General features: G+C 36.4%; 1 protein-coding gene across 1 annotated transcript in view; it reads left to right on the top strand.

Moving 5' to 3' along the window:
- The first annotated feature begins 832 nt into the window (after positions 1–832).
- The window catches only part of LOC109055519 (otogelin-like protein), a 35,278-nt gene continuing 14,695 nt past the window's right edge, over positions 833–21,415 (top strand). The window contains exons 1-36 of the mRNA XM_042775834.1: positions 833–851; positions 1,624–1,666; positions 2,003–2,048; positions 2,357–2,435; positions 3,282–3,374; positions 4,411–4,565; positions 4,648–4,769; positions 4,928–5,133; positions 5,378–5,502; positions 5,670–5,776; positions 7,112–7,218; positions 7,297–7,422; positions 7,671–7,779; positions 7,951–7,997; positions 8,540–8,685; positions 8,760–8,892; positions 9,333–9,510; positions 9,785–9,909; positions 10,236–10,445; positions 10,538–10,703; positions 10,819–10,893; positions 11,037–11,080; positions 11,856–12,030; positions 12,135–12,242; positions 12,891–13,029; positions 15,173–15,307; positions 15,460–15,606; positions 15,696–15,815; positions 16,532–16,648; positions 16,996–17,152; positions 18,011–18,037; positions 18,136–18,309; positions 19,119–19,397; positions 19,698–19,815; positions 20,507–20,586; positions 20,701–21,395. Coding sequence (XP_042631768.1) covers positions 833–851; positions 1,624–1,666; positions 2,003–2,048; positions 2,357–2,435; positions 3,282–3,374; positions 4,411–4,565; positions 4,648–4,769; positions 4,928–5,133; positions 5,378–5,502; positions 5,670–5,776; positions 7,112–7,218; positions 7,297–7,422; positions 7,671–7,779; positions 7,951–7,997; positions 8,540–8,685; positions 8,760–8,892; positions 9,333–9,510; positions 9,785–9,909; positions 10,236–10,445; positions 10,538–10,703; positions 10,819–10,893; positions 11,037–11,080; positions 11,856–12,030; positions 12,135–12,242; positions 12,891–13,029; positions 15,173–15,307; positions 15,460–15,606; positions 15,696–15,815; positions 16,532–16,648; positions 16,996–17,152; positions 18,011–18,037; positions 18,136–18,309; positions 19,119–19,397; positions 19,698–19,815; positions 20,507–20,586; positions 20,701–21,395 — 4,932 coding nt within the window. The remainder of the gene's footprint in view (positions 852–1,623; positions 1,667–2,002; positions 2,049–2,356; positions 2,436–3,281; positions 3,375–4,410; positions 4,566–4,647; positions 4,770–4,927; positions 5,134–5,377; positions 5,503–5,669; positions 5,777–7,111; positions 7,219–7,296; positions 7,423–7,670; positions 7,780–7,950; positions 7,998–8,539; positions 8,686–8,759; positions 8,893–9,332; positions 9,511–9,784; positions 9,910–10,235; positions 10,446–10,537; positions 10,704–10,818; positions 10,894–11,036; positions 11,081–11,855; positions 12,031–12,134; positions 12,243–12,890; positions 13,030–15,172; positions 15,308–15,459; positions 15,607–15,695; positions 15,816–16,531; positions 16,649–16,995; positions 17,153–18,010; positions 18,038–18,135; positions 18,310–19,118; positions 19,398–19,697; positions 19,816–20,506; positions 20,587–20,700; positions 21,396–21,415) is intronic.

The following is a 21,415-nucleotide window of genomic DNA, read 5'->3' as shown; positions in this document are numbered from 1 at the left end:
CACTATTAGAAGTAAACCGATTTTGACAATTTTGTAGCCATAGCTAAAGAAACTGTGATTTTTAATTAAGTCGACCTACCCGTTTTATCAGCATTCATATAATGCAGAGAAGATTATTAAACTTATTCTGACATTTGAACTATTTAGCAGATCTGTCTTCTGAAAGACTGATGGGTCTGTACTGAGTCAACATTTGCATCTGCTTGTCCAGTTTAGTGGATGAGTGCGCTCTATTTATTTCTGAACAGCGGGAAATATATTTTGATCTTGAATAAATGAGTTCACAATTTCCAGTAGCCTATATAAATTTAATAAAACAATTTATTCAGAGTCTTTTGAACGGATCACCGATTACTTTAACGAGAGCTTTCTGTGAAATGTAGGCCTAAGTACTATCATATTTATATCGAAAGTGTAAGCCCTATAACAAAAAAGGGTTTTTGTTTATCCAAAGAGGGGAACTATTGGACAAGGCTCGAGATTTAAAACCCCCTCCTCCCCCTTGAATCTCACTGAACGATTTTGATGGGATGTAGCGCAATGTTCTCACCTTTTATTATGTGTTAATTTGTAGGTTTAATACTTGCCACCAGTGCTTCATTGTGAAACTGAGCAAGACACTATCCTCATAATCGATAAATATTAATATATGAAAAATACTAATCATATCCATTGACTGTCAAATTCATTGTAAAGTTAAAGTAAACTTGTGTTCAGAGTAGGCTACTTCTGCTGCAACTGGAATATCATCAGATCTATATACGATTTCGTGCATCAGGTGGATGAGCGCTCGTGCGCTCTTACCTGCGCGCAGGTGCGCTCCGTCCTCCTGATGCCGCAGGCGCGCGCAGGTACATCATCCTCCTCTGACTGCACAGAAGATGGACGTTTATCCTTCACTACTCTGGGACAAATCACATTAGTTTGCTAATCGTACCTCAAAGATTTTAACTAATCCTAATCCTATGAGAATCTTTTTTTTTTCTGAAGGAGAATTTCACTCCATCCTCCTAAAATGAAACTCGTCATTTCATGATCGTTGAAGGACGCCCGTCGCTCTGAGATGAACGAACAGCGGGACATTCAACTGTTTTCACTCTTTACCCTTTTCATTTTCAAGCTATTTGTTCTGCAAGGCAAGTATAATTTAAATTTTGCTAAATATTAATGTACCCGCTGCAGTTGGCCCTTATAAAACTGTAATATAGTAACCATAGTTTTCATAAAATACCATATTTATTTAGTAAAATTGTGCAAATATTATATAATCGTAATACAGATAAGATTCTGAAAGAGATACCAAATTAATTTATAATTTGACGGGGGAAAAATAGTTTACAATGGTACAAATTTGTATGGGAAGTTTGCTATTTTGGATGAATTATATATTCTGTAAATCTATCTTAAGCCTTGAAAAACTTCATAAATTTTCAATAAGTTTTAAGTGTACTAAGCATACTGTTTTTCATAGAGCAGCTCTCCAATGTAGTTATGCAAGAATTTACTAAAATAAATATATAAATACATAAAGTTTTGTTTTGATCTTATATTTACAGACAGAACTTGATTAATAAGATAAGTCCAGAAATATGCATTTGTTTATATAATTTTTACTTTTGACAGGATTTATTTGCCAGGAATCAAACTCAGAAAATAAACTACCCAGGTATGTGGTTTTCTACGTATCCAGCCTCTTGTTCTGATGCTGATGGCTAGGTGTATGATCATAACGGTTTTCGATTTTTAAACATGTTAAGCATAGATAGCAGTTTGATTTTACCTTTAAAAACTGGTGAACCCTATCAAACATCTGCTATTACAAGGAGATTTTGAGCAGAGAGACCACTGATAAGATGTTAAGTGTTTGGTCTAATGTTTTGCAGTAACCATTAAACCAGTTCCTTGAGAATCATGCATCTGTATGGCATCTTAAATGTTTCAGACCTTTAGTCTCACAGTCGCCGCACTTTTAATACTGCTCTCTTTGTGCCACTTTTAAAAGGAGGGTTAATGCACTGCGGCAGAAACGGGATCTCTTCCGTGAAGAGGTGAGTATACTTAAGAGAAAGCGACAAGGGACAGAGTGGAGTAACCCCACACACACACACTCACACACACTCACAAATACTGAGATACACTCTCAGTGCTGACAAAGCTGTCTTTGTGGAGTTTACACAAATGCTACAGCCACTGAAAGCTCCACTCCCAAATGTCTGCAGTGGCAAAACCATGTGAAGGAGCGCCAAGACAGGTTCACCAACATGGCTTAGTGGCTAGACATGGTACTGTTGCCACTATAATAACCGATAAGACCAATGGACTTGGCAAATTTTTCGTACTTTTTTTTTCTCTGTAGACCCTTAGTACAGTGCTGTCTGATTCAACTCTCCCACGAAGATTTCCTCATAATTATACAGCGAGAGATGCATCAACAGGTATTGTATACTGTGCACTCATGATTTGCAGTGGTTTGTACAGTCTCACTTGAGTTTGCATGATGGAAACATCAATTATGAAGTTATACTTCAATAAAACAATGTTTTGTGAAGTTACACCACTGTCAGCTTCACTGTGAATTAAGCTTTGTGTATTTTAGTCATCTAAAGCCAAATCTGGTATATAAATTTTTACCAATAATGAATACAATTTATATAAGGATTAACTAAATCCATGTTAGTTTAATTAAATGCTTAAATAAAAATAAAAACTATGAAAGAATATATATATATATGAAAAAACAAACCAAAATTATTTTATTTCAGCAAGTTGACAAAGCAACATTTCTCATTTTCATTTAGTTTAACTTGATGTTCTTAAATAACTAATATTGGAATAAAAATGTATAGAAAATTACAGACATTTTTTTCAAATCAACTAGTAAAAATAACAAAAAATAAATAAATTGCTAATTATAATAACATTAAAATAAAAACTGAAAATATAAAAATGAAAATTAATTTTAAATGAGAGAAAAAAAATATGATTTCGTTAAGTCTGCATGAGCAAAGAAATAAAAAGGAACAAGAAACTGTTTCTAGGCCAAAGGGCTCAATTCAAGCATGAGTAGGAGACCCCAAATTTGCTCAGTGAACTATTCAAAACCAACTATATGGTTCTTTAGGTAGTTTTAGACTGCCAAGCAAAGGAAAATCAAAAATCTGTCAGAGCAAAAACACTGGAGCTATTCACCTTCAGTGCTTGGCCCATCATTTTAATTTTAATTTTAAGGTTGATTATTAATGTTTTGTGAAATTTGCCTCTCGTGTTTCTGTGTGTTGAAGAATATTGTGGGTGTCTTAATGGGGGCTGGTGCCAGGAGGAAGGACGCTGTGATTGTGCTCAGTTCCAGGGTCTCGGGGAACGCTGTCAAATCAGTAAGAAGCACACACACACAGGTTACATTTAATTAAAAACGATGCTTGCCTCCATGGAATTGTAAGGTACTGTCTGATATTATCATCTGCCACCCAGTGCTGAGCATTAAATGTGGATGAAAGAACCCTGAATTTAATTACTAGAATACAAGTGGCATTACTCACTGGTTCCAGTTAATCTACGTGACTATGTCTTACTGAATTTGTTGGCATTGGATTACAGATGTGCTGAGAATAGATTGCTGGTCACAAAGAGCTCTGTATGTGTGTTTAATTAACCACACACTATAAAGCTAGGCAGCTGGTGTGACCAACAGAATAACAGGATACTACATATACTGTACTCATATAAGCCATAAGAGGGCATAGATTACGTGCAACACAAATATTGAATTAAATGGTTGAATAATCATTAACAAAAAATAACAAGAATTACAGTAACTGAAATACCATGTACTGTTTTTTTTTTTTTTTTTTTTTTTTTTTTTTAAAGAAATAATACTTTTATTCTGTAGGAATGTATTGAATTGATAAATTGGGACAGTAAAGACATTTATAATGCTTCTATTTTAAACAAATTATGTTCTTTTGAACATTCTATCTTTCTATTCATCAAAGAATCCTGAAACAAAATGTATCACAGATTCCACAAAAATATTAAACAGAACAACTGTTTCTCATGTAGCAAATCAGCATATTAGAATGATTTCTCAAGGATCATGTGACGCTGAAGACTGGGGGTGAAAATACAGCTTTGTCATCAAAGAATAAATAACATTTAAAATAACAATTTTCTATTTGAATATATTGGAAATTGTAATAATATTTCATAGTATTACTGTTTATACTGTACTTTTGATCAAGTAATGGCAGTCTTGATGAGCAAATGAGTCTTCTCCAAACCTTTGAATGGTAGTGTACATATTTTGTAATCATTCAGTCCATTAATTCCATAGTATTATAAGCACTTTATTGTGTCATGGTACCACCACAGTAGTTTTTTTGTAAAGGATATTTTTCTGTTTTTTTGTATCAGTTCCCAACCATGGTCAGGACAGGGATGGGATTTGCCGTTCATGGGGTCAGCATCACTTTGAGACCTTTGATGGGATGTATTACTACTTCCCTGGAACCTGTTCATATATCCTGGCCAAAGACTGCCATTCCACAGAGCCCCAGTATACTGTGTGGGTGAGTTACAACTGTGCCAGGTCTGTTTGCTATGTATATTTTTTTTTGATACCTGCATTGCTAATTTATTTCTCATTGGCAGGTTCATAACAGTCGTTCATGTAGAGGTTCAGTGTATTCATGTCCTCGTGGTCTGACTCTGTTCTTCCCAAATGAAGAGGAAATCTATATTAGTGGTTATCAGGTGCTAAAGGGAGGACATAGGTGAGTTTGGCCATTATATTAATATTTAATATTAAATTAAGGCTTTTATTTAGCAAGGATACATTATATTGATTAAAAGTGACAGTAAAGACATTTATAATGTTTTATAACATTTATAATTCTTGTGTTTTTTGTCTGTTTCTTGTGCATGAATTCAGGCTGAGTCTGCCGCAGACAGTGCGCAATGTTTTCTTTGAGCGCTTGGCTGACTACATCCTGGTGAAGAGCACATTTGGCTTCTCTCTGGCATGGGACGGGAACTCTGGAGTCTACCTCAAAATGACTGAAGCACACAAAGGAAGGCCTTGTGGTCTGTGTGGAAACTATAATGATGACGGATCGGATGATCTCAGCAGCAGCCGCGGTGAGACAAACAGGCCCGGACACACACTTATCATCTCAGTCAGCAGCAAATTCAGGACAATTATATCAAAGCCGAGCAGTGCTGGATACTCAGTCTGAACACTTCCATCCCACTGTTGTCTATTTAGAGATGAGTTGTAACATTTTAGGGACAATTTAATAATTCTTAAGAAACCGTTTTTTATCATTTCTGTTGGAACAAGTGTATTATGGTGTCCTTAATGCTTTGCATTTTGCAATGTTAGGTATAGTCTCTGACGACATTGCTGATTTTGGGAACAGCTGGGCAGTAAATTTGCCTCAAGAGAGACCCTGTCCTGAGGTTGATGATGTTTTCCCTGGACCTTGCTCGTCTGAGTCCGACATGGATGTACGCTTTCACACAATGCATAATGGGTTTGAACTAAACTAAATGGGTCTTAGTATGTATAATAGTTTAAAACAAGAGTTAAAAATATTAATATGAACATATTTTTTAATATTATACTTAAAAGCGCCTTTTTAGCAACTTTGCCTGTTTGTGTGTTATCTGAGCAGGATGCCATTGAGAAGTGCAGCGCATTGCTTTTCTTTCCTTTCATCTCCTGCCATGAGAACATTGACCCAAATCCATTTGTCGCCAGCTGTGTTTCGGACATGTGTGTGTAAGTCAAGTGTGGTGCTTTTTTGTCTAAATGGTGTAACTGAAGTTGAACCCTGCTGAAAAAAACAAGCTAAAGGTGGATTGCTGATTTTAGCTGGATTAAGCGATCTCCCAGCAGGACCAAGTTGATGTTTGCTGGTCTAAACACCACTCTAAAACCATCTAAACTGACAAGCCTTAACAGATTTTGCTAGACTGAGAGATCACCTTAGAATGGCTTGATAGGCTTTTTTCATCAGTTTTATCTAAAGTGTTATTTATTATTTATGTAATATTATATGATTTATTAATATTAATTTTCAGTTTTCAATTTAATTTGTAGAATTTCTTATGTTTTTTTAATATTAAATACATTTATTTTTTATTTCCATTTTAGTAATTTTAGACCTTCAGCTTTAACTTATTTAATTTCAGTTTTTGTTTTTTAAGTCTTTAAGTAATATTTTAATTTTAATTTTATTTGATCTTTATTTTAGTTAAATGATTTAAATAAATTAATTAACATTAATATTTTTAATAGTTTACTTGATATAAATCAAACTTCTAAACCTTCTTTGAAACTGCTGCAATGTTTGGATCACTAGTTGCCTTAGAACTAAATTAAATGAGTTCTAAATTAAACTAAACTAAATTAAACTGTTGCCTTAAGGCCAGTTGCCTTAGAACTAAAGTTCATTGGGAATTCTGTAATTTGATCTTTTGCAATTATTAGCTTAAAATATAGGAACAGGATGAACAAAATAAACATAGTGAACATAAAGTCAGATGACTAACTGTGGAATACTAACAGTATAAATATTAACCTTTTTGCTAATGTTAATATTGAACATTTTTGTTTCTTACATTTAGGATTTTAATTAGAATAAGCATTTTTCTCTCTCCCTCTCTCTTCATGAATGTTAGCTTATTTCCAGCATTCCACACCTCCCAATTCCAACAGGATTATGTTAATTATAGTAATGAAAATACCTTGCATATGGCAACAGCCGCACATGTTTGTGAATATATGTAGCCTATACTATAGGCATGTGTGTGCTGTGCATGTAGGTATTTGTGCTCGTATGAGTATTTGTTAGAGTGTGTGTGTTGTGTGTATTGATTACAGTGATGAAATAGCTGCTAGAGTTTATGAACAGATTCAGACTCAACTGTTGATTGAAGAGGTAGTGAGAGGATCAGATTGCAAGCATGTTGAACTTGCAGCTGTACTGCCCTCACAGTTTCATTTCACCATACTAAAAAGTACTGACTTTTCCCCTATGTTCTTTTTTAGAACTATTTGTAATTTGGTCTGTTTTGGGTTTTTTAAATTGTAAGTGTTTTTTTTAATCTCCAGATCAGATGATGAGGAGACATTTTGTCGGACTCTAGTTGAGTACACCAGGGCCTGTTCTCATGTGGGATACCCCGTCAGAGAATGGAGGGACAGTTTTCCTACATGTGGTCAGTCGGGTTTCATGTCATGAAGGAAACACATGACATAAACTTTGCAGCTTGTGATGTGATATGTTTGTATTTCAGCGGACGGATGTGAGGATAGTTTTGTCCACAGAGACTGTATCAGCTGCTGCCCACCAACATGCACATTTGAGAAAGAGTGTTTAGGCACCAATCTACACTGTCTGGATGGATGCTACTGCCCAGATGGTAAGACCAATAATCAGATGCTTAAATGGGAGTAAAAATGTTAATATTTGTAAATGTTTGCTCTTTATAAGGAGAATACAAATGTTGATTAGCAGTTGAGCTGTTCAGGGCACTTCAGAATGCATGCTGCAGTTATTTGTAGAACATTTTTAACTTGTTGAGCATGATTTTAGTGACTTCTTTAATAGTGAACTTATAGCTACCTTTTTTTTTACTCATGGCTTCTCTTTCTCTCTGGCCTATTTCAGGTCTGATTTTGCAGAATGGAACCTGTATAGCAGTGTCTCAGTGCCCCTGTGTGTACCATGGCACAGCATATCCTCTTGGTCATGTATTGGAGCAGGGCTGTACTGTCTGGTTAGAAAAATCTCATTCTTACTCTTTTACACCTAAAACAAAAATTTTGAACCAATAGTTAACCACAGTAGCTAAAAATAGAAATTCTGTCCATAATAAACAAACTGTGTTAAATGTGTTAAATGTGTTAAATTCGTGGGTGAATCCATCTAATGTGAATTACATTTTCAGTGTCTGTATGGGAGGAGTGTGGAACTGCACCGAAAACAATTGCACTGGTAAATAAAAAACATATCCTCCAGTTTTACAGTATTTTAGGTTTAACGAAACGACTAGGTTCTTTTTACACAATGTTTTTTTTTTATGTAATGTTCATTCGAGAAACTTTGCATTCGCTAACAAAACTTTTGTGTATGAAATTCAAAGTTTTTGGGCGGCAAATGCAAAAGTTCATGCAATCAAATAGAAAATTTGAAAAAGTTTCGTGGGCATACGCAAATGTTTTGCAAGCAAACACAAATTTTTTAGTAGGTAATGCTAAACTTTTCTGAGTGAATGCAAAGTTTCTTGGGCAAACACAAAAGTTTTGCAAGTTTTTGGAATTTTTTCGGGTGAACGCAAAAGTTTTGCAATCAAATACAAAGTTCAACAATTTATAACAAAATGTAAAAAAAAACATAAAAAAACAAACTCAAAAAAATCTCAAAAGTTTTGAGTGAATGCAAAAATTTTTGCATGGACAGCAAACACAAAATTTTTCAGGGAAACTTTTGTGAGTGAACAGAACAATTCAAATATTATTCTTTTTTTTAACCCCCAGCGGAATGCACAGTAATGGGTGATGCACATGTGACCACATTCGATGGGCGGATCTTCATGCACATGGGCTCTTGCCAGTATGTGCTAGTGAAGAGCCGCGGCAGCACCAAGTTTACTGTCACACTACAGTACACAGCCTGTGGAGAGGTAAGAAGAGTGTTTCTGGGTATGTTTGTCATCAAAGATATTTTGTGTTTACTTGAGGTTCTCTCATCTCTCAGTCTCAGGAACACTCTTGCATCCACTCAGTGGCTCTGGTGGTGGATGAAAATGTCAGCAGGCAGCTCACTCTCACCAGAGAGGGGGAAATTGTTATTGGGGCCAGTATGGCTGTCAATTTGCCTTACTCTGATGGTAAGGTTCTCCATTTTACATCAGTATTTGGCCACTTTAATAGTAAATGTATTCTTATGGCTGAAGCCTATTTAGTTTGATGAAAGCACAACTGTGAGGGGCAATCTACTTTTCGAATTTTTACTAATGTCCATTATCTTTGATTTCACATTTCGAAATGAAATAATAAATATAATATATGAGTTTAGTTAGTTAAAAATGCTGATGAATGGTAAGATTAAATAATAATAGCAAAAAGAATGGAGATATAATTAAGAATAGTAAAAAGCTATTAGTAGAGCAATGGACAGCAAAAGAAAATAAAAATTTAATTGAATTAAAAAAAACAAAAATAACCAAAAATGTTACAATTGCACATTTAAATGTTTATGTTACCTGAAAAAATAATATTGGATTAAATTGTAGTTCCCATTTCTTTTTTTTTTTTATTTGTTTGTTAGACATGGTGAACGTTCGCCGGCTAACGTCGATGTTTGTGGGTCTGCGGTCTGTCTTTGGCCTGAGGTTTCAGTATGATTGTCAGGGTGGACGAATCTACCTTCAGCTGGACAGCACCTGGATAGGCTCCACTCTAGGCCTCTGTGGGACTCTCAACGGAAACCTACGGGATGATTTCCTGTGAGAAACGGAGGCTAAACCTCTGAATTTCTTTCAGCAAAAAAATTCAAATGTCTTTCAGTATCTTTCTGGGTTGCATTATGCAGTCACTTTTATTAATGTGAGTATGTGCTTGGCTAGAAACACCAATGTCACGGTTTCGATTCCGAGGGAATGCGTGAACTCATAAAATGTATACTGTAAATGCAATGCTAACACCCTTTGAATAAAAGCATCTCATAAATGCATAAATGTAAATGCTTGGTGCATAAGTAAATGTGTTATTATCCTCCAGTTCTCCTGCCGGAATGATTGAAGGAACTCCACAGCTGCACGTCAATGCCTGGAAAGTGTCTTCAGCATGCTTAAGCCCTGTCAACATACCTATTATCGACCCCTGTGAAATGAACCAGCAAAATGGTACATATGTTTTCCCTTTGCTTATCACAATTACAATATTCATGCTTGTCCCAAAAGTCAACTCTGAGGTTACAGAAGAGAGCAAAATGTAGGTTCAGATACTTATTAAGTACTTTACGTACTACTTTACTTTACTGTCAGAACCTAGAGCTCCTTGAAACCACACCAAATGTTTTGTGTGTTTGTGCACTCTTGTCAAATAAACCATATTCTGAATGTCATTAAATTCTGTGGCCTCCAAATCATCTATCTATCCTTACATTAGCATTTAATCTGTTGTTTGATTTCTAGACGTTCATGTGATGCTGAAAAGGTTTTTGTTTCAGTGTTTTATGCTGCCCAGTGTGATGTGCTTTTGGAGGAAGTGTTTGCGCCGTGCCATGCATATGTGAGTCCCAGCATGTACCACCAGCAGTGCCGGTACCAGGCCTGTCGATGTGGCAGCGCCTGCCTCTGCACTGCTCTGTCCCACTACGCATACATCTGCAACAAACATCATGTCACCATCAACTTCAGAGCACATGTCTCTGAGTGCGGTTAGTTGGTCATCGCTACATCTGTTTGTCTGTCTATCTGTCCTTTGTATGAGTATGTTTAGGAAGTAATTTGAGAATGCATGTGTGTGTAGGTATGGTGTGTTTAGGAGGGATGATGTATCACCCGTGCACTTCAGCATGCGGGAGGACATGTCAGTCAATCAGCAGTGGTGAAGTGTGTGATGGCGACTGTGCTGAAGGATGCAGCTGCACAGAGGGAACATTCTACGATCACGCTCGCCAGCGCTGTGTGCTGCTGTACGTCTGAATACACCAAACACCAACAACCCCAGCCTCTTCTTGTAATTTCTGAATACTTGCATATAAAAGGAAATAGTTTCTCCTTTTCTAACTGAGTCTTGTTTTCATTCAGCTCCCAGTGTCACTGTTATTTCATGGGTTCAGTGTTTCAGCCTGGTGAAGTGTCCTTCAGCTCTTCTGGTCCATGGTGAGTGTGTGGACATGGAGGATGTTGTTGTCAGACATGTACAATAGATTCTAAATGCACCATTTCCAAATCTTGTAACTTTTAATTATTATTATATTTCACAATAAAATCACAAATTAAATTTCATAATGATTTTTCTTTAGTCTCTGCAGAAACGGTCAAATGGAGTGTGTGCCTGAAGAGAGAGGTAAACTTTTTGTTTTTTACTTTTCCTTGCTCCATTTCATCAGTCTCTTTGACCCTCTATTCACTCTTACCTCTATTTTCCCTGAGAAAAAGTGTTTTCATCTTAGAGGGTCAGCAGTACATTCCTCAGAGGTAACGCATTGAGCGGACTGAATGCTGGACAGATCTGAACCTCAGATACACATGCACAAAGAAAGAGGGAGACTTGTGGGGTTGGAGATAGCAAATTCCACTTTTTGCTTTTTTTCTTGTCTGTTTGACTTTTTTTCCAGACTTTTCCAAATGGCAAAATAGTAAGACATTGCTCATTTGCAAGATTTGGCTGTGATTTAAAATCTTCAACAGTATTCAGGTTGCTGCATTATTAACGTTTGTCCATTTTTGTTTTAGATTGAACTGGTTGCCTGTTAACTCTAATTCCCTTTGATAATTATTAGCAGTGCAATCATCACTATTACTCATACTCATGACTATGGATTTGAACACAGTCTTAACTCAAATTGCTAAACATTGGCACATAACTCTTTCTTCATAGTTTAAATTTGACACCTGAAGTCATGTGTCTTGTTGAGGACAGTGGAAAATTTTGTCAGAGTGACTATCATAGAGACTTTGGGGGTAGATGTTTTTTTTTTTACTTTGTCTAGCTAGCAACTGACTAGAAATTTCACAGCAGCTAAATTAAAACTACTTTTGCTTGGAATAGCATTACTTTAGTTTTGTTATATTATTCTCATTCTTTCAACCATTCTCTCTCCATCAATTTTTTTTTTCAGAGCCTGAGAGAGGAGATTGTCCCAATGGAAAAGTCTACTATAGCTGCAGGAGTCAGAGTGGGCGTGGACCTTCAGGAGTGGGCGTGGCCTGTGAACTGACCTGTCGAAACCTGATGCTGAACCTGACCTGCCCTCCCATGACCCCATGTGTACCAGGATGTGGATGTCCTGCTGGGTAATCGCTGTCGTCTTTGCATTTGGAACAAATGTTTTGAAACCTATGCGTGTTCATTGACACCAGAGCATGTAATGTTACACCATCTTCTTCAATTGGTGCAGGCTAGTGGCTCATAATGGAGAATGCTATTACCCGGAGAACTGCCCTTGTGCATGGCTCGGTCTAGAGTATCTCCCCGGAGAGTCAGTGGACACTCCATGCTACCGCTGGTCAGTTTGTTTCAGTGTTTTTAGCTTCCATAATTCCTGTTAATGGGTGATTCTTCAATTAGTGGAACTTTTCTGTTCTCTGTCTATGTGTCTAATTACTATTTCCAAATTAAGAGTGTTGAAAGGTTATATATGACAAAATCCCTTTTTAACTTTTAAAATGTGTCTTCGGCACCAAATCAGCATATTAGAATGATTTCTGAAGGATCATGTGACACTGAAGACTGAAGACTGGACTAATGATGCTGAAGATTTAGCTTTGCATCACTGGAATAATTAAATTTTTACATGACATTTTTACTGTATTTTAATCAAATAAAAGCAGCCTTGGTGAGACTTCTTTCTAAAACATTGAAAAAGTGTTACCAACCCCAAACATTTAAAAATTTCTCCCAAAAATTATAAATGTCATTACCATTACAAGTTATAACAAAATATCCACACCATGATGCATTATAACAAAATTCACTTTATGGTTGGTAAAGGCCGTGATTATATGTTTATTCCACATGTGATAGTTGTTTTAATATAGAAGAAACATTGCTAGATTTTTTTTTCAATAGTTTGAATAATCAGAAATTCCTTTAATCACAGTGTATGTGTGTGTATTTCAGTAATAATTCACTAGATTTCTCTGTCTCTCTCCAGTGTGTGTCATCGTGGGTTCTTTAACTGCACATATTCACCGTGTCCAGCTGTGTGTACCATTTACAGTGACCGACATTACCACACATTTGATGGCCTGGAGTATGATTATGTCAGCGACTGCCAGGTCTACCTGGTCAAGGTAATTCCTGAGTGTGGCCAAAATGAACCATGCTGTTTAATAACACGTGTGTTGACCAGACCTATAAATCTGATATTTGTGTATATTAAAATAAGAGATTTTGTTAGAAAGTCTGGGGTTGGTAAAAATTGAAAAAAAAAAATTTTTCAGATATAAATTTTTTTTTTTTAATTTCTAAATGTCTTTACTGTCACTTTTTTTTTTTTAAATCAATTTAATACATATATTACTTAAGTATAATGTATTCTGCGAAAAAACAAACAAACAAAAAACTTACTCACTCCAAACTTTTAAATGGTATTTAACATTTTTAAATTACTGTCATTACTGTGTATTGCCCACCCTCCATTGTAGATATAACCATTGGTCATTTGAAAAAACCCACAGTGGTCGACAGTTTTACCATTGTTTCTGGACATGTACCATGGTAATAGTGCTTTTTTTTGCGGGGAAGCTTAAATGTAAGAGTAAGTGTATCTTTGTGTACAAATGCTGTAAAATGGCGATGATCGTTTGCCTTGTGTGCTGGTCTTAGGACCAAGTGGACAGGTGCTTACCAGCTTGCCTTCAACAAAGGGTGCGTTTCACCAGTTGAACATGTTGCACCTTTAAACTGAAGAATTTTTAGTGAAGGGCCAAAATGTGTGTGCGTGTGTGTGCTCTCACACGTTGCAGACTTCAGTAGGGACGGATAAAGTAGCAGGAAAAGAGATCTGCTTCTACCGCCTCTAATCTTGGGAAAATCAGAGGGGATTTTTAATTAGAACAGGGCTGTGGTAATGGAGCCAGAGTTAATGTCAGTCCCAGCACAGAAACTCAGCAAAGAGCCGCACATAACAAAGAGCAATCTGTTCCCTATCAGCCTACGCAATGCAACCTGCTACTGCCCTTAATGACTGAGAAAGTGTGTATGCATGTGTGCGTCGTTTGTGTGTGTGTGTAGATGCTTAAGGTGCAGGTGAATAGACTTTGGTGTCTCCTAAAGGCCAGTGATTCTCTGAGGAGTCTACTGATCTACCCGGGGGACAGACTCACACACAAACACAAAAACAAACACATTTAGTCACACACACACACACACACACACACACACACACACACACACACACACACACACACACACACACACACACACACACACACTCACAGCAACAAACAAGGTTTTGTTGCATATGATATAATACTGCCTATGAGCTGATACATCAGGAATGCATCGGTTATTTAAATATGTGTCACTTTTAATGTTAAATTACTTTCTTCTATCCTAGTTTAATATGCAGATATATAGATCTATAATTAAGACATTCATTAGTTGAATTCCTGAAGAGTGTAAACAAAGTGGCTCTGTGGCGCTTTCAAAACATTGCTTGTTTGAGAGGTCAGACATATCAGCTTCTTGCTCAACCACTGGGATGAGACTGGGATGGGATTACCATTCAAAAGATTGGGGTCAGTATGATCATAAAATGTTTAATTCTCTTATACTCACCAAGGCTGCATTTATTTGATCAAAAATACAGTAAAAACAGTAATATTGTGAAATATCTTTACCATTTATAAGAACAGTTTTCTATTTGAATATATTTTAAAATGTAGTTTACTCCTGTGATGCAAAGCTGAATTTTCAGCATCATTACTCCAGTCTTCAGTGTCACATGATCCTTCAGAAATGCTGATTTGAAAAAAAAAAAAAAACATTTCTTATTATCTTGAAAAGAGTTGTGCTTCTTTATATTTTTTGTGGAAAAAATTTTTTTTTTATTCAAAAAAGAAAGTTCAAAAGAACACTATTTACTTGAAATAGAGATTTTATTATAAATGTCTTTTTCTGTCACTTTTGATCAATTTAATGCATCCTTGCTGAATAAAAATATTGATTTCTCAAAAAGAGCTCTGCTCTCCACTCAAATTTAAAAGCTGCTGTCTGTTAATGAATATTTAATGTTTAACTAGCGGCTCATGGACTCATGTCATGTCAGAAAGTGATAAGGCCTTCAGTTTTATGGACATCGGCATCTTTGATATTACTTTGGTCACTGTTGCTATGGTTACTGGTATGAAATAAGGGCTTGAGATGTCAAAGAGTCATGTATCGATTGCTCAGTGCTCACTATACTTGTGTTAATCTTGTGTCTATATGTAGAGTGTTGGTGATACGGAGGTGTCCATCATGTCTCAAAATAAAGACTGCTACGAAAGTGGGATTGTTTGCATGAAGTACTTGCTCATCTATGTTGGCCTCACTAAAATCTACTTCAGTGACAACTCTGGTAAACCTGTGAGTACAAGACACAACCCATCTTCAGTTGTTTAATGGCACATTTGTCCTTTCACAAACTAGGAGACTGTAATTGCTTTTGTTAAAATGCATATCTTTTATTCTGTATTTACTGTAATCTGTGTTGATTTGAATTGGTTTGTGCTTGTCAGAGCTCATCTACTGTTGTAGGAAGAGGATATGAGTTTCAACTGTGGGGTGCGGGATACTACACTGTGGTCCACTTTCCTGCTCAAGATCTGACCATTTTATGGGACCGCAAGACCACTATTCATATTCGTGCTGGACCCCAGTGGAAGGTCAGAGCTTGTTTTCTCTCTATCATCAGTATAATTTTATACTGTATCAACCATGTGTCTTAATATAATGTATTTGGCTGTGTTTTTAGGGTCAAATGAGTGGTTTGTGTGGAAACTTTGACATGGTAACAGTGAATGACATGACCACAGCTGGACACATGGAGGTCAGTAACGCACAGGCCTTTGGAGACAGCTGGGCTGTTGGGCAGGTATGACACTTCAGGATACTCTGAGACAGTACACTAAATGTACACTACTCTTGGAAAATTTGGGGTCAGTAAGATTTTCTTTAAAATAAATTTTCAGTTTTAGGCCGCGTGGAATACTTTTTTTATGATGGATGGATGCACTTTATTCGAATATTGAATCCCAAGAGATTTTCACTGCCATTATAAAGCTTGGAAGAGCCAGGACATTTTTTAATATAACTCTGATTGTATTTGTATGAAAGAAGGAAGTCATATACACCTAGAATTGCTTGAGGGTGAGTAAGTCATGAGGTGGTTTTTTGGTGAACAATCCCTTTAATGTTTCCTGAGCAGTAAATCATATTTTTATAATTTCTGAAGGATCGTGTGACACTGAAGACTGGAGTAATGATGCTGGAAATTCAACGTTGCATCACAGGAATAAATGACATTTTAAAATATATACAAATAGAAAACTGTTATTTTAAATTGTAATAATATTTCACAATATTAGTGTACTTACTGTATTTTTGAACAACTAAATGCAGACTTGGCGATCATTTAAGCCTTGTTTTAAAAACATTTAAAAATCTCACTGACCCCAGATTTTTAAACCGTATGGATTCTTAAAATGTTTTCATGTTTCATGGTTTCTGCCATACTTTTATTACTAGTGTAAAACCATAGTAAACTGTACTGTTACAATAATCAGCTTTTATGTGTTAATGTGTGTGCAGTGTGAGAGCGACTTTGTAGTTCGCCGACTGTGTGAAGGAGATCTCAGTCGGCAGCCGTATGCCAAGCGGGAGTGTGGCCTTCTCTACAGTGACGTATTTGCTCCATGTCACAATGTGGTGAGCAGCTCTCATCTGGGGTTTAACAACACATTTGGCCTACAGATAAAAAGGCCACGTCTTACCCACAGCCACACACAGGCTGGCAGAGCATGAGACAGACACACACACTGTCTGCGATGAACCCTCTGATAGATAGAAGCTTTGAGACGGATTGCCGTTCAAAATATGGCCACTAGGGGGCTGCATAGGTTTGAAAAGCTAGAACATTCCACCATTAACACATTCAGGTGGAAGTCAGAAGTCCTGAGTATGTGTGTGCATAACCAATTGTGTGTTCTTGACAGGCTAATTGGGGATTTTCGGTTGCCATGTATTGTGCGTAACTAATCCCTTTGGTCTCTCAGGTGGATGTGACCTGGTTTTATAAAAACTGTCTAACGGACACCTGCAACTGCAACCGTGGAGGTGACTGTGAATGTCTGTGTACTAGTATTGCAGCATATGCACACAAATGCTGTCAAAATGGCATCACGGTGAACTGGAGATCCCCCACCGTGTGTCGTGAGTACAAGTACACACATAATGAAGCAAATAAACTTTGACCCGTTTGTGCTGTCTGTCATTGTAGGTTAATGGGTCAAAGACGACAAAGGGGTTTCAAGCATCAAAACAATTCAAGTTTAATTCAGCTTTAAATTAGAATGCCTCCTATCATATTTTATTTTGGTTTCTGTCATATAAAATTGTTGACTCCTTAAAACTCTATTTAAGGATCACAGTGCAGCCCTAAAAACTAATAAATTGCATTTTAAATATTTACTAATCTTTGCCACTATCCTGCAAACCACTAGGTTCAGCAGTTTTTAATCCTTTAAAATATAATGAAATTTATTATGATCACATTTTCTTATATTTTAAAAAGTATAGGTCAGAATGAGTATGTTAGTTCATTTTTACATAAATTTATATCTGTTACACTGATTGAGGATGGATCATCATTTCAACATCCATATTTTGACATTTTATATTCACGAAAGGTATTTGAAATATTAAACCAGACACATTGCTTACATTTAATATGCTTCCTATGTATATAAAGTCACTTTTGTAAATTTAATTTGATGCAGAGAGTTGTCTTTGACCCTAATACTGTACGCATATACATTTCTAATACAAAACTAACCCAGCATTTAGTTTGTACTTTTTCAAAACTGCTCCTCTTTGCTGTCGGAATGTGGTAATATAATCAGACACTCTATTCTGTATTCTGTTTCAGTTGCAGATTTGTCAAACTAAAAAAGTTAAATGTGCAGCTAATGCTGTTTCATGTTGCTTTTTAAGCTGGTAATGTTTAAATAACGCATGCATACTCATGATACAACCTGATTGCGGCTAATATAAGTATGTTTCTTTTAACAGCATATGACTGTGAATATTACAACCAAGGTAAGAAGGATTTATTCTGTTTATTTGCCTAGAATACTTCTGTAAGCACTAGAAGATCTTCCCCTAACCTTTTTATGTATGTATGTGTGCTTGGTTAGAGCTGGGAGAGGGTCCGTTCACTCTGTCTAGTGCAGAGCAGAATGACTCTGTATGTGTGTTTGGGGCGAATGTGAGCAGCGGTGAAGTGTTTCCCCTTCTGAGGACCAACGCTCAACCCAGCACCATTTTCCACTTCATGATCACAACTGGACTATACAAGGACCGAGCTTCCAGTGAGCACATACTCTTCACTTCAGCAGCAAAACAAAAAGCAAAACGAATTGCAGAAGAAAAAGACTAAAACTAAAATGCATCATACACATGCTTTAATGCAAAATGCAATGATCTGGTGTTTTTTGGAGTGAATTATTTTGCATTAAATGCTGCTCCACATGAACTTCATCTTTGCAAGCTCATGAGCTAAGTCGCTTATAACATGCATTTGAAAACTTAACATGCTAACCACATTCCCAAATTTGTGATGAGAATTAAATCTGTTGTCAAAATAAAGCCTCTGTATTTAACATTTAAAAGCAAAGTAATTAAGACAAAAATATTAATATTAACAATATAGAACAATAATAGTAAAATCAATAATAATACTTTTTATTTTTATCTTTTTATTTTACAGTATAAAAATTAATTGCAATAGTTAGATATGTCTTAATTCATTTGTTTAATTTTTATAATTTAAAATACAATTTGAATGTTATTGAAATATTATTTTAAATAATATTTGTATTATTATTATTATTACATTTAAAAATATATCTATTTTGCACTACAGTAGCATTATTGAAATAGTAATATTTCTTTATTGATTTATTATTATTATTATTATTGTATAGTTATACTGAATGGGGGACAAACAGGTTTTCCTTTCTTTTTGTCCTTTGCTGATCATATGTCTGCATCTTATTATACATTTGAACCAAAAATCGACCAGCCTCTGAAAGAAAAAAAATCATTTACATGTGGTTTGTATCTATAATTTATTTTAAAGCTGAATAGTAGCATCTACTGATGTTGTATTTGATTTCAGGACTTCCTGTTGTCTCACTGGAGTCAGCAGAGAGGCCCAACTACTTTCTGTGTGTTACTGCGAACCGTGGGTTACGATTGGAACACTGGCAGCCTGGGGAAGAATTCCGACGTAGGGCCACCTTCATCCACCACCAGGGCCTTTGGTTACCTGGTCGATCGTCCTTTGAGTTGCACAGTCAGAAGGGTGTCTTCCTCGCTCTCTCACGTACACACACGCGAGCTCAGAGCTATGACCACACATACCCCTTCAAAATCAGCAGCAGCTTTATCATTGAGGGTAAGACCAGCCTGCAAATATCTATATATCAAATATACTGTGCAAGTATAATTTATCTTATCATCAGGCCCATATTACCTGCACTGATTATGGAATGGATTTAAATATAATGCAATGTATTAACCAGAGCAGACACAGACTTACTGGAAACAGAATTATTGGAAGTGTGGATTTCTGGAGAGTCATATAAGCTCATATTACACCAAAAATACAATCAAATAACTCTAACATACCAACCTCGTTTACAGTGCTTTCTCTTATGTCTCTAATGTTTATGATGGTTGTGTTCCTGCATTTTAGAGAGCAGTTTTGTGATCCCCTACCGCTTGATATGTGAGTGGAAATATCATGCATGTGCCAGTCCATGTGTGAAAACATGCAACGACCCCGATGCCACACGCTGCCAGTTTTTACCGCCGTAAGATCATGTGCACATGCTAAAATAATAATTTATGTGACAGTTATTCAAAGAGTGCTTGCTAAGGCAGGTATTATATTGTCATGTTCCACTACAAAACCAAAAGAAATATATTTATGAAAATTAAGTCTTTAGGTCAGTGGTTCTCAATCACTAGGGAGCAAGCATTTAAATTAATAAATTATTAATATATTAAAATAATCAAACTAATCTGATTTAAAATGCTAAAAAAAAAAAACACATGAAATCTAGATATCAACTGAAATGTATTTTTATATAATATAATATAAATATAACTAATATACAGTTGTTTTTAACTGTAGAACATGAAATACTGTTCTTGAAACTTTTAAAGTCACAAAATTAATCATGGTTAATTAAGTTAATTAAAATAAAAATCTAATGAAAATGATCAGTGAGGATAATGACTACAAAAATAAAAAATAAACCAAAAAAACTAAAACATCTGGTCATATTGTGATCATTTTGGGTTGAGTATGTACTTATTTGTCATGAAAATCATATCACAATGCATAAGAAACTGTTAAACAGGCTTCATGTTCTTTCTGCAAAATCTAATATTATGAAGAAAACATGACCTAGACATACTGTTATGAGATTCACCCTCACAATTTCTTCAGAAAAAGTCCAAATCCAAATCAGTTGTCTTTCATTCTCTGACCTGGTTTAGAGTTGAAGGTTGTTTTCCACGCTGTCCCAAGTCTATGCTGTTGGATGAAGTGACCAGGCGGTGTGTTTACAAAGAAGACTGTACGTGTGAAAACATCATATGCATCACTTTCATCATCATCCTATCTTTTATATACATTTATGCACACTGTTAGAATTGTCTTAGCACCTGTGTTGTTTCTGATGTGCTTGCAGGTGTGATACTATCTCCAACTCCGACTCCTTACATGTTCGTGACCCGATCAAACAGAACCACAGCGGCTCCAACCTCTGCTCCTATAACCACAACTACAACCACAACAACTCCCTCCATCACAATGGCAACAGCAAGCACCGCTCCGAGCACAACTGCCAGTACTACAATCATAACTACACCTTTGGAAGCAGAGGATTTAATTGGCAGCCCTACTACACCCACATCACCACCAACCACACTCTCTTCAACTATGGCCACCACCACCTCCACTGAAACTCCCACAACTCCCTCTCCACCAACCACAGAACCCCCTCTAGTCAGCACTGCCCCGCCCACCACCACAGCCACTACAGAGCCCATAACAACACTTCTTACCACTTTATCTACTTCAACCACAGAGGTGCCGACTACACCCGAGCCCATCACCGAACCAGAGACGACCTCTCCGACATCCACCATCCCACCTGTTACAACCAGCACTGTCATTACAACTGAGACCACAACATCAGAACCGACTTCAACAACCATCACCGCGGAGACAACATCTGTCTCCACGACAACTGAGGAGCCCTCGACCACTACAGCAGTAGTACCAACAACCTCTGAGATAATGCCTTCACCCTCCCCTTCACCGGAGACAACAGGAATAACAACAGTGCTTCCTCCATTCCTTCTACCCACAGGGCCCTGCACTGTAAGAGTTTGTGTGTTAGG

This window comes from Cyprinus carpio, chromosome A18 (assembly GCF_018340385.1).
Source record: "Cyprinus carpio isolate SPL01 chromosome A18, ASM1834038v1, whole genome shotgun sequence".
Classification (NCBI taxonomy): Eukaryota; Metazoa; Chordata; class Actinopteri; order Cypriniformes; family Cyprinidae; genus Cyprinus; species Cyprinus carpio.
This window is presented reverse-complemented; position numbering and strand designations above follow the sequence as displayed.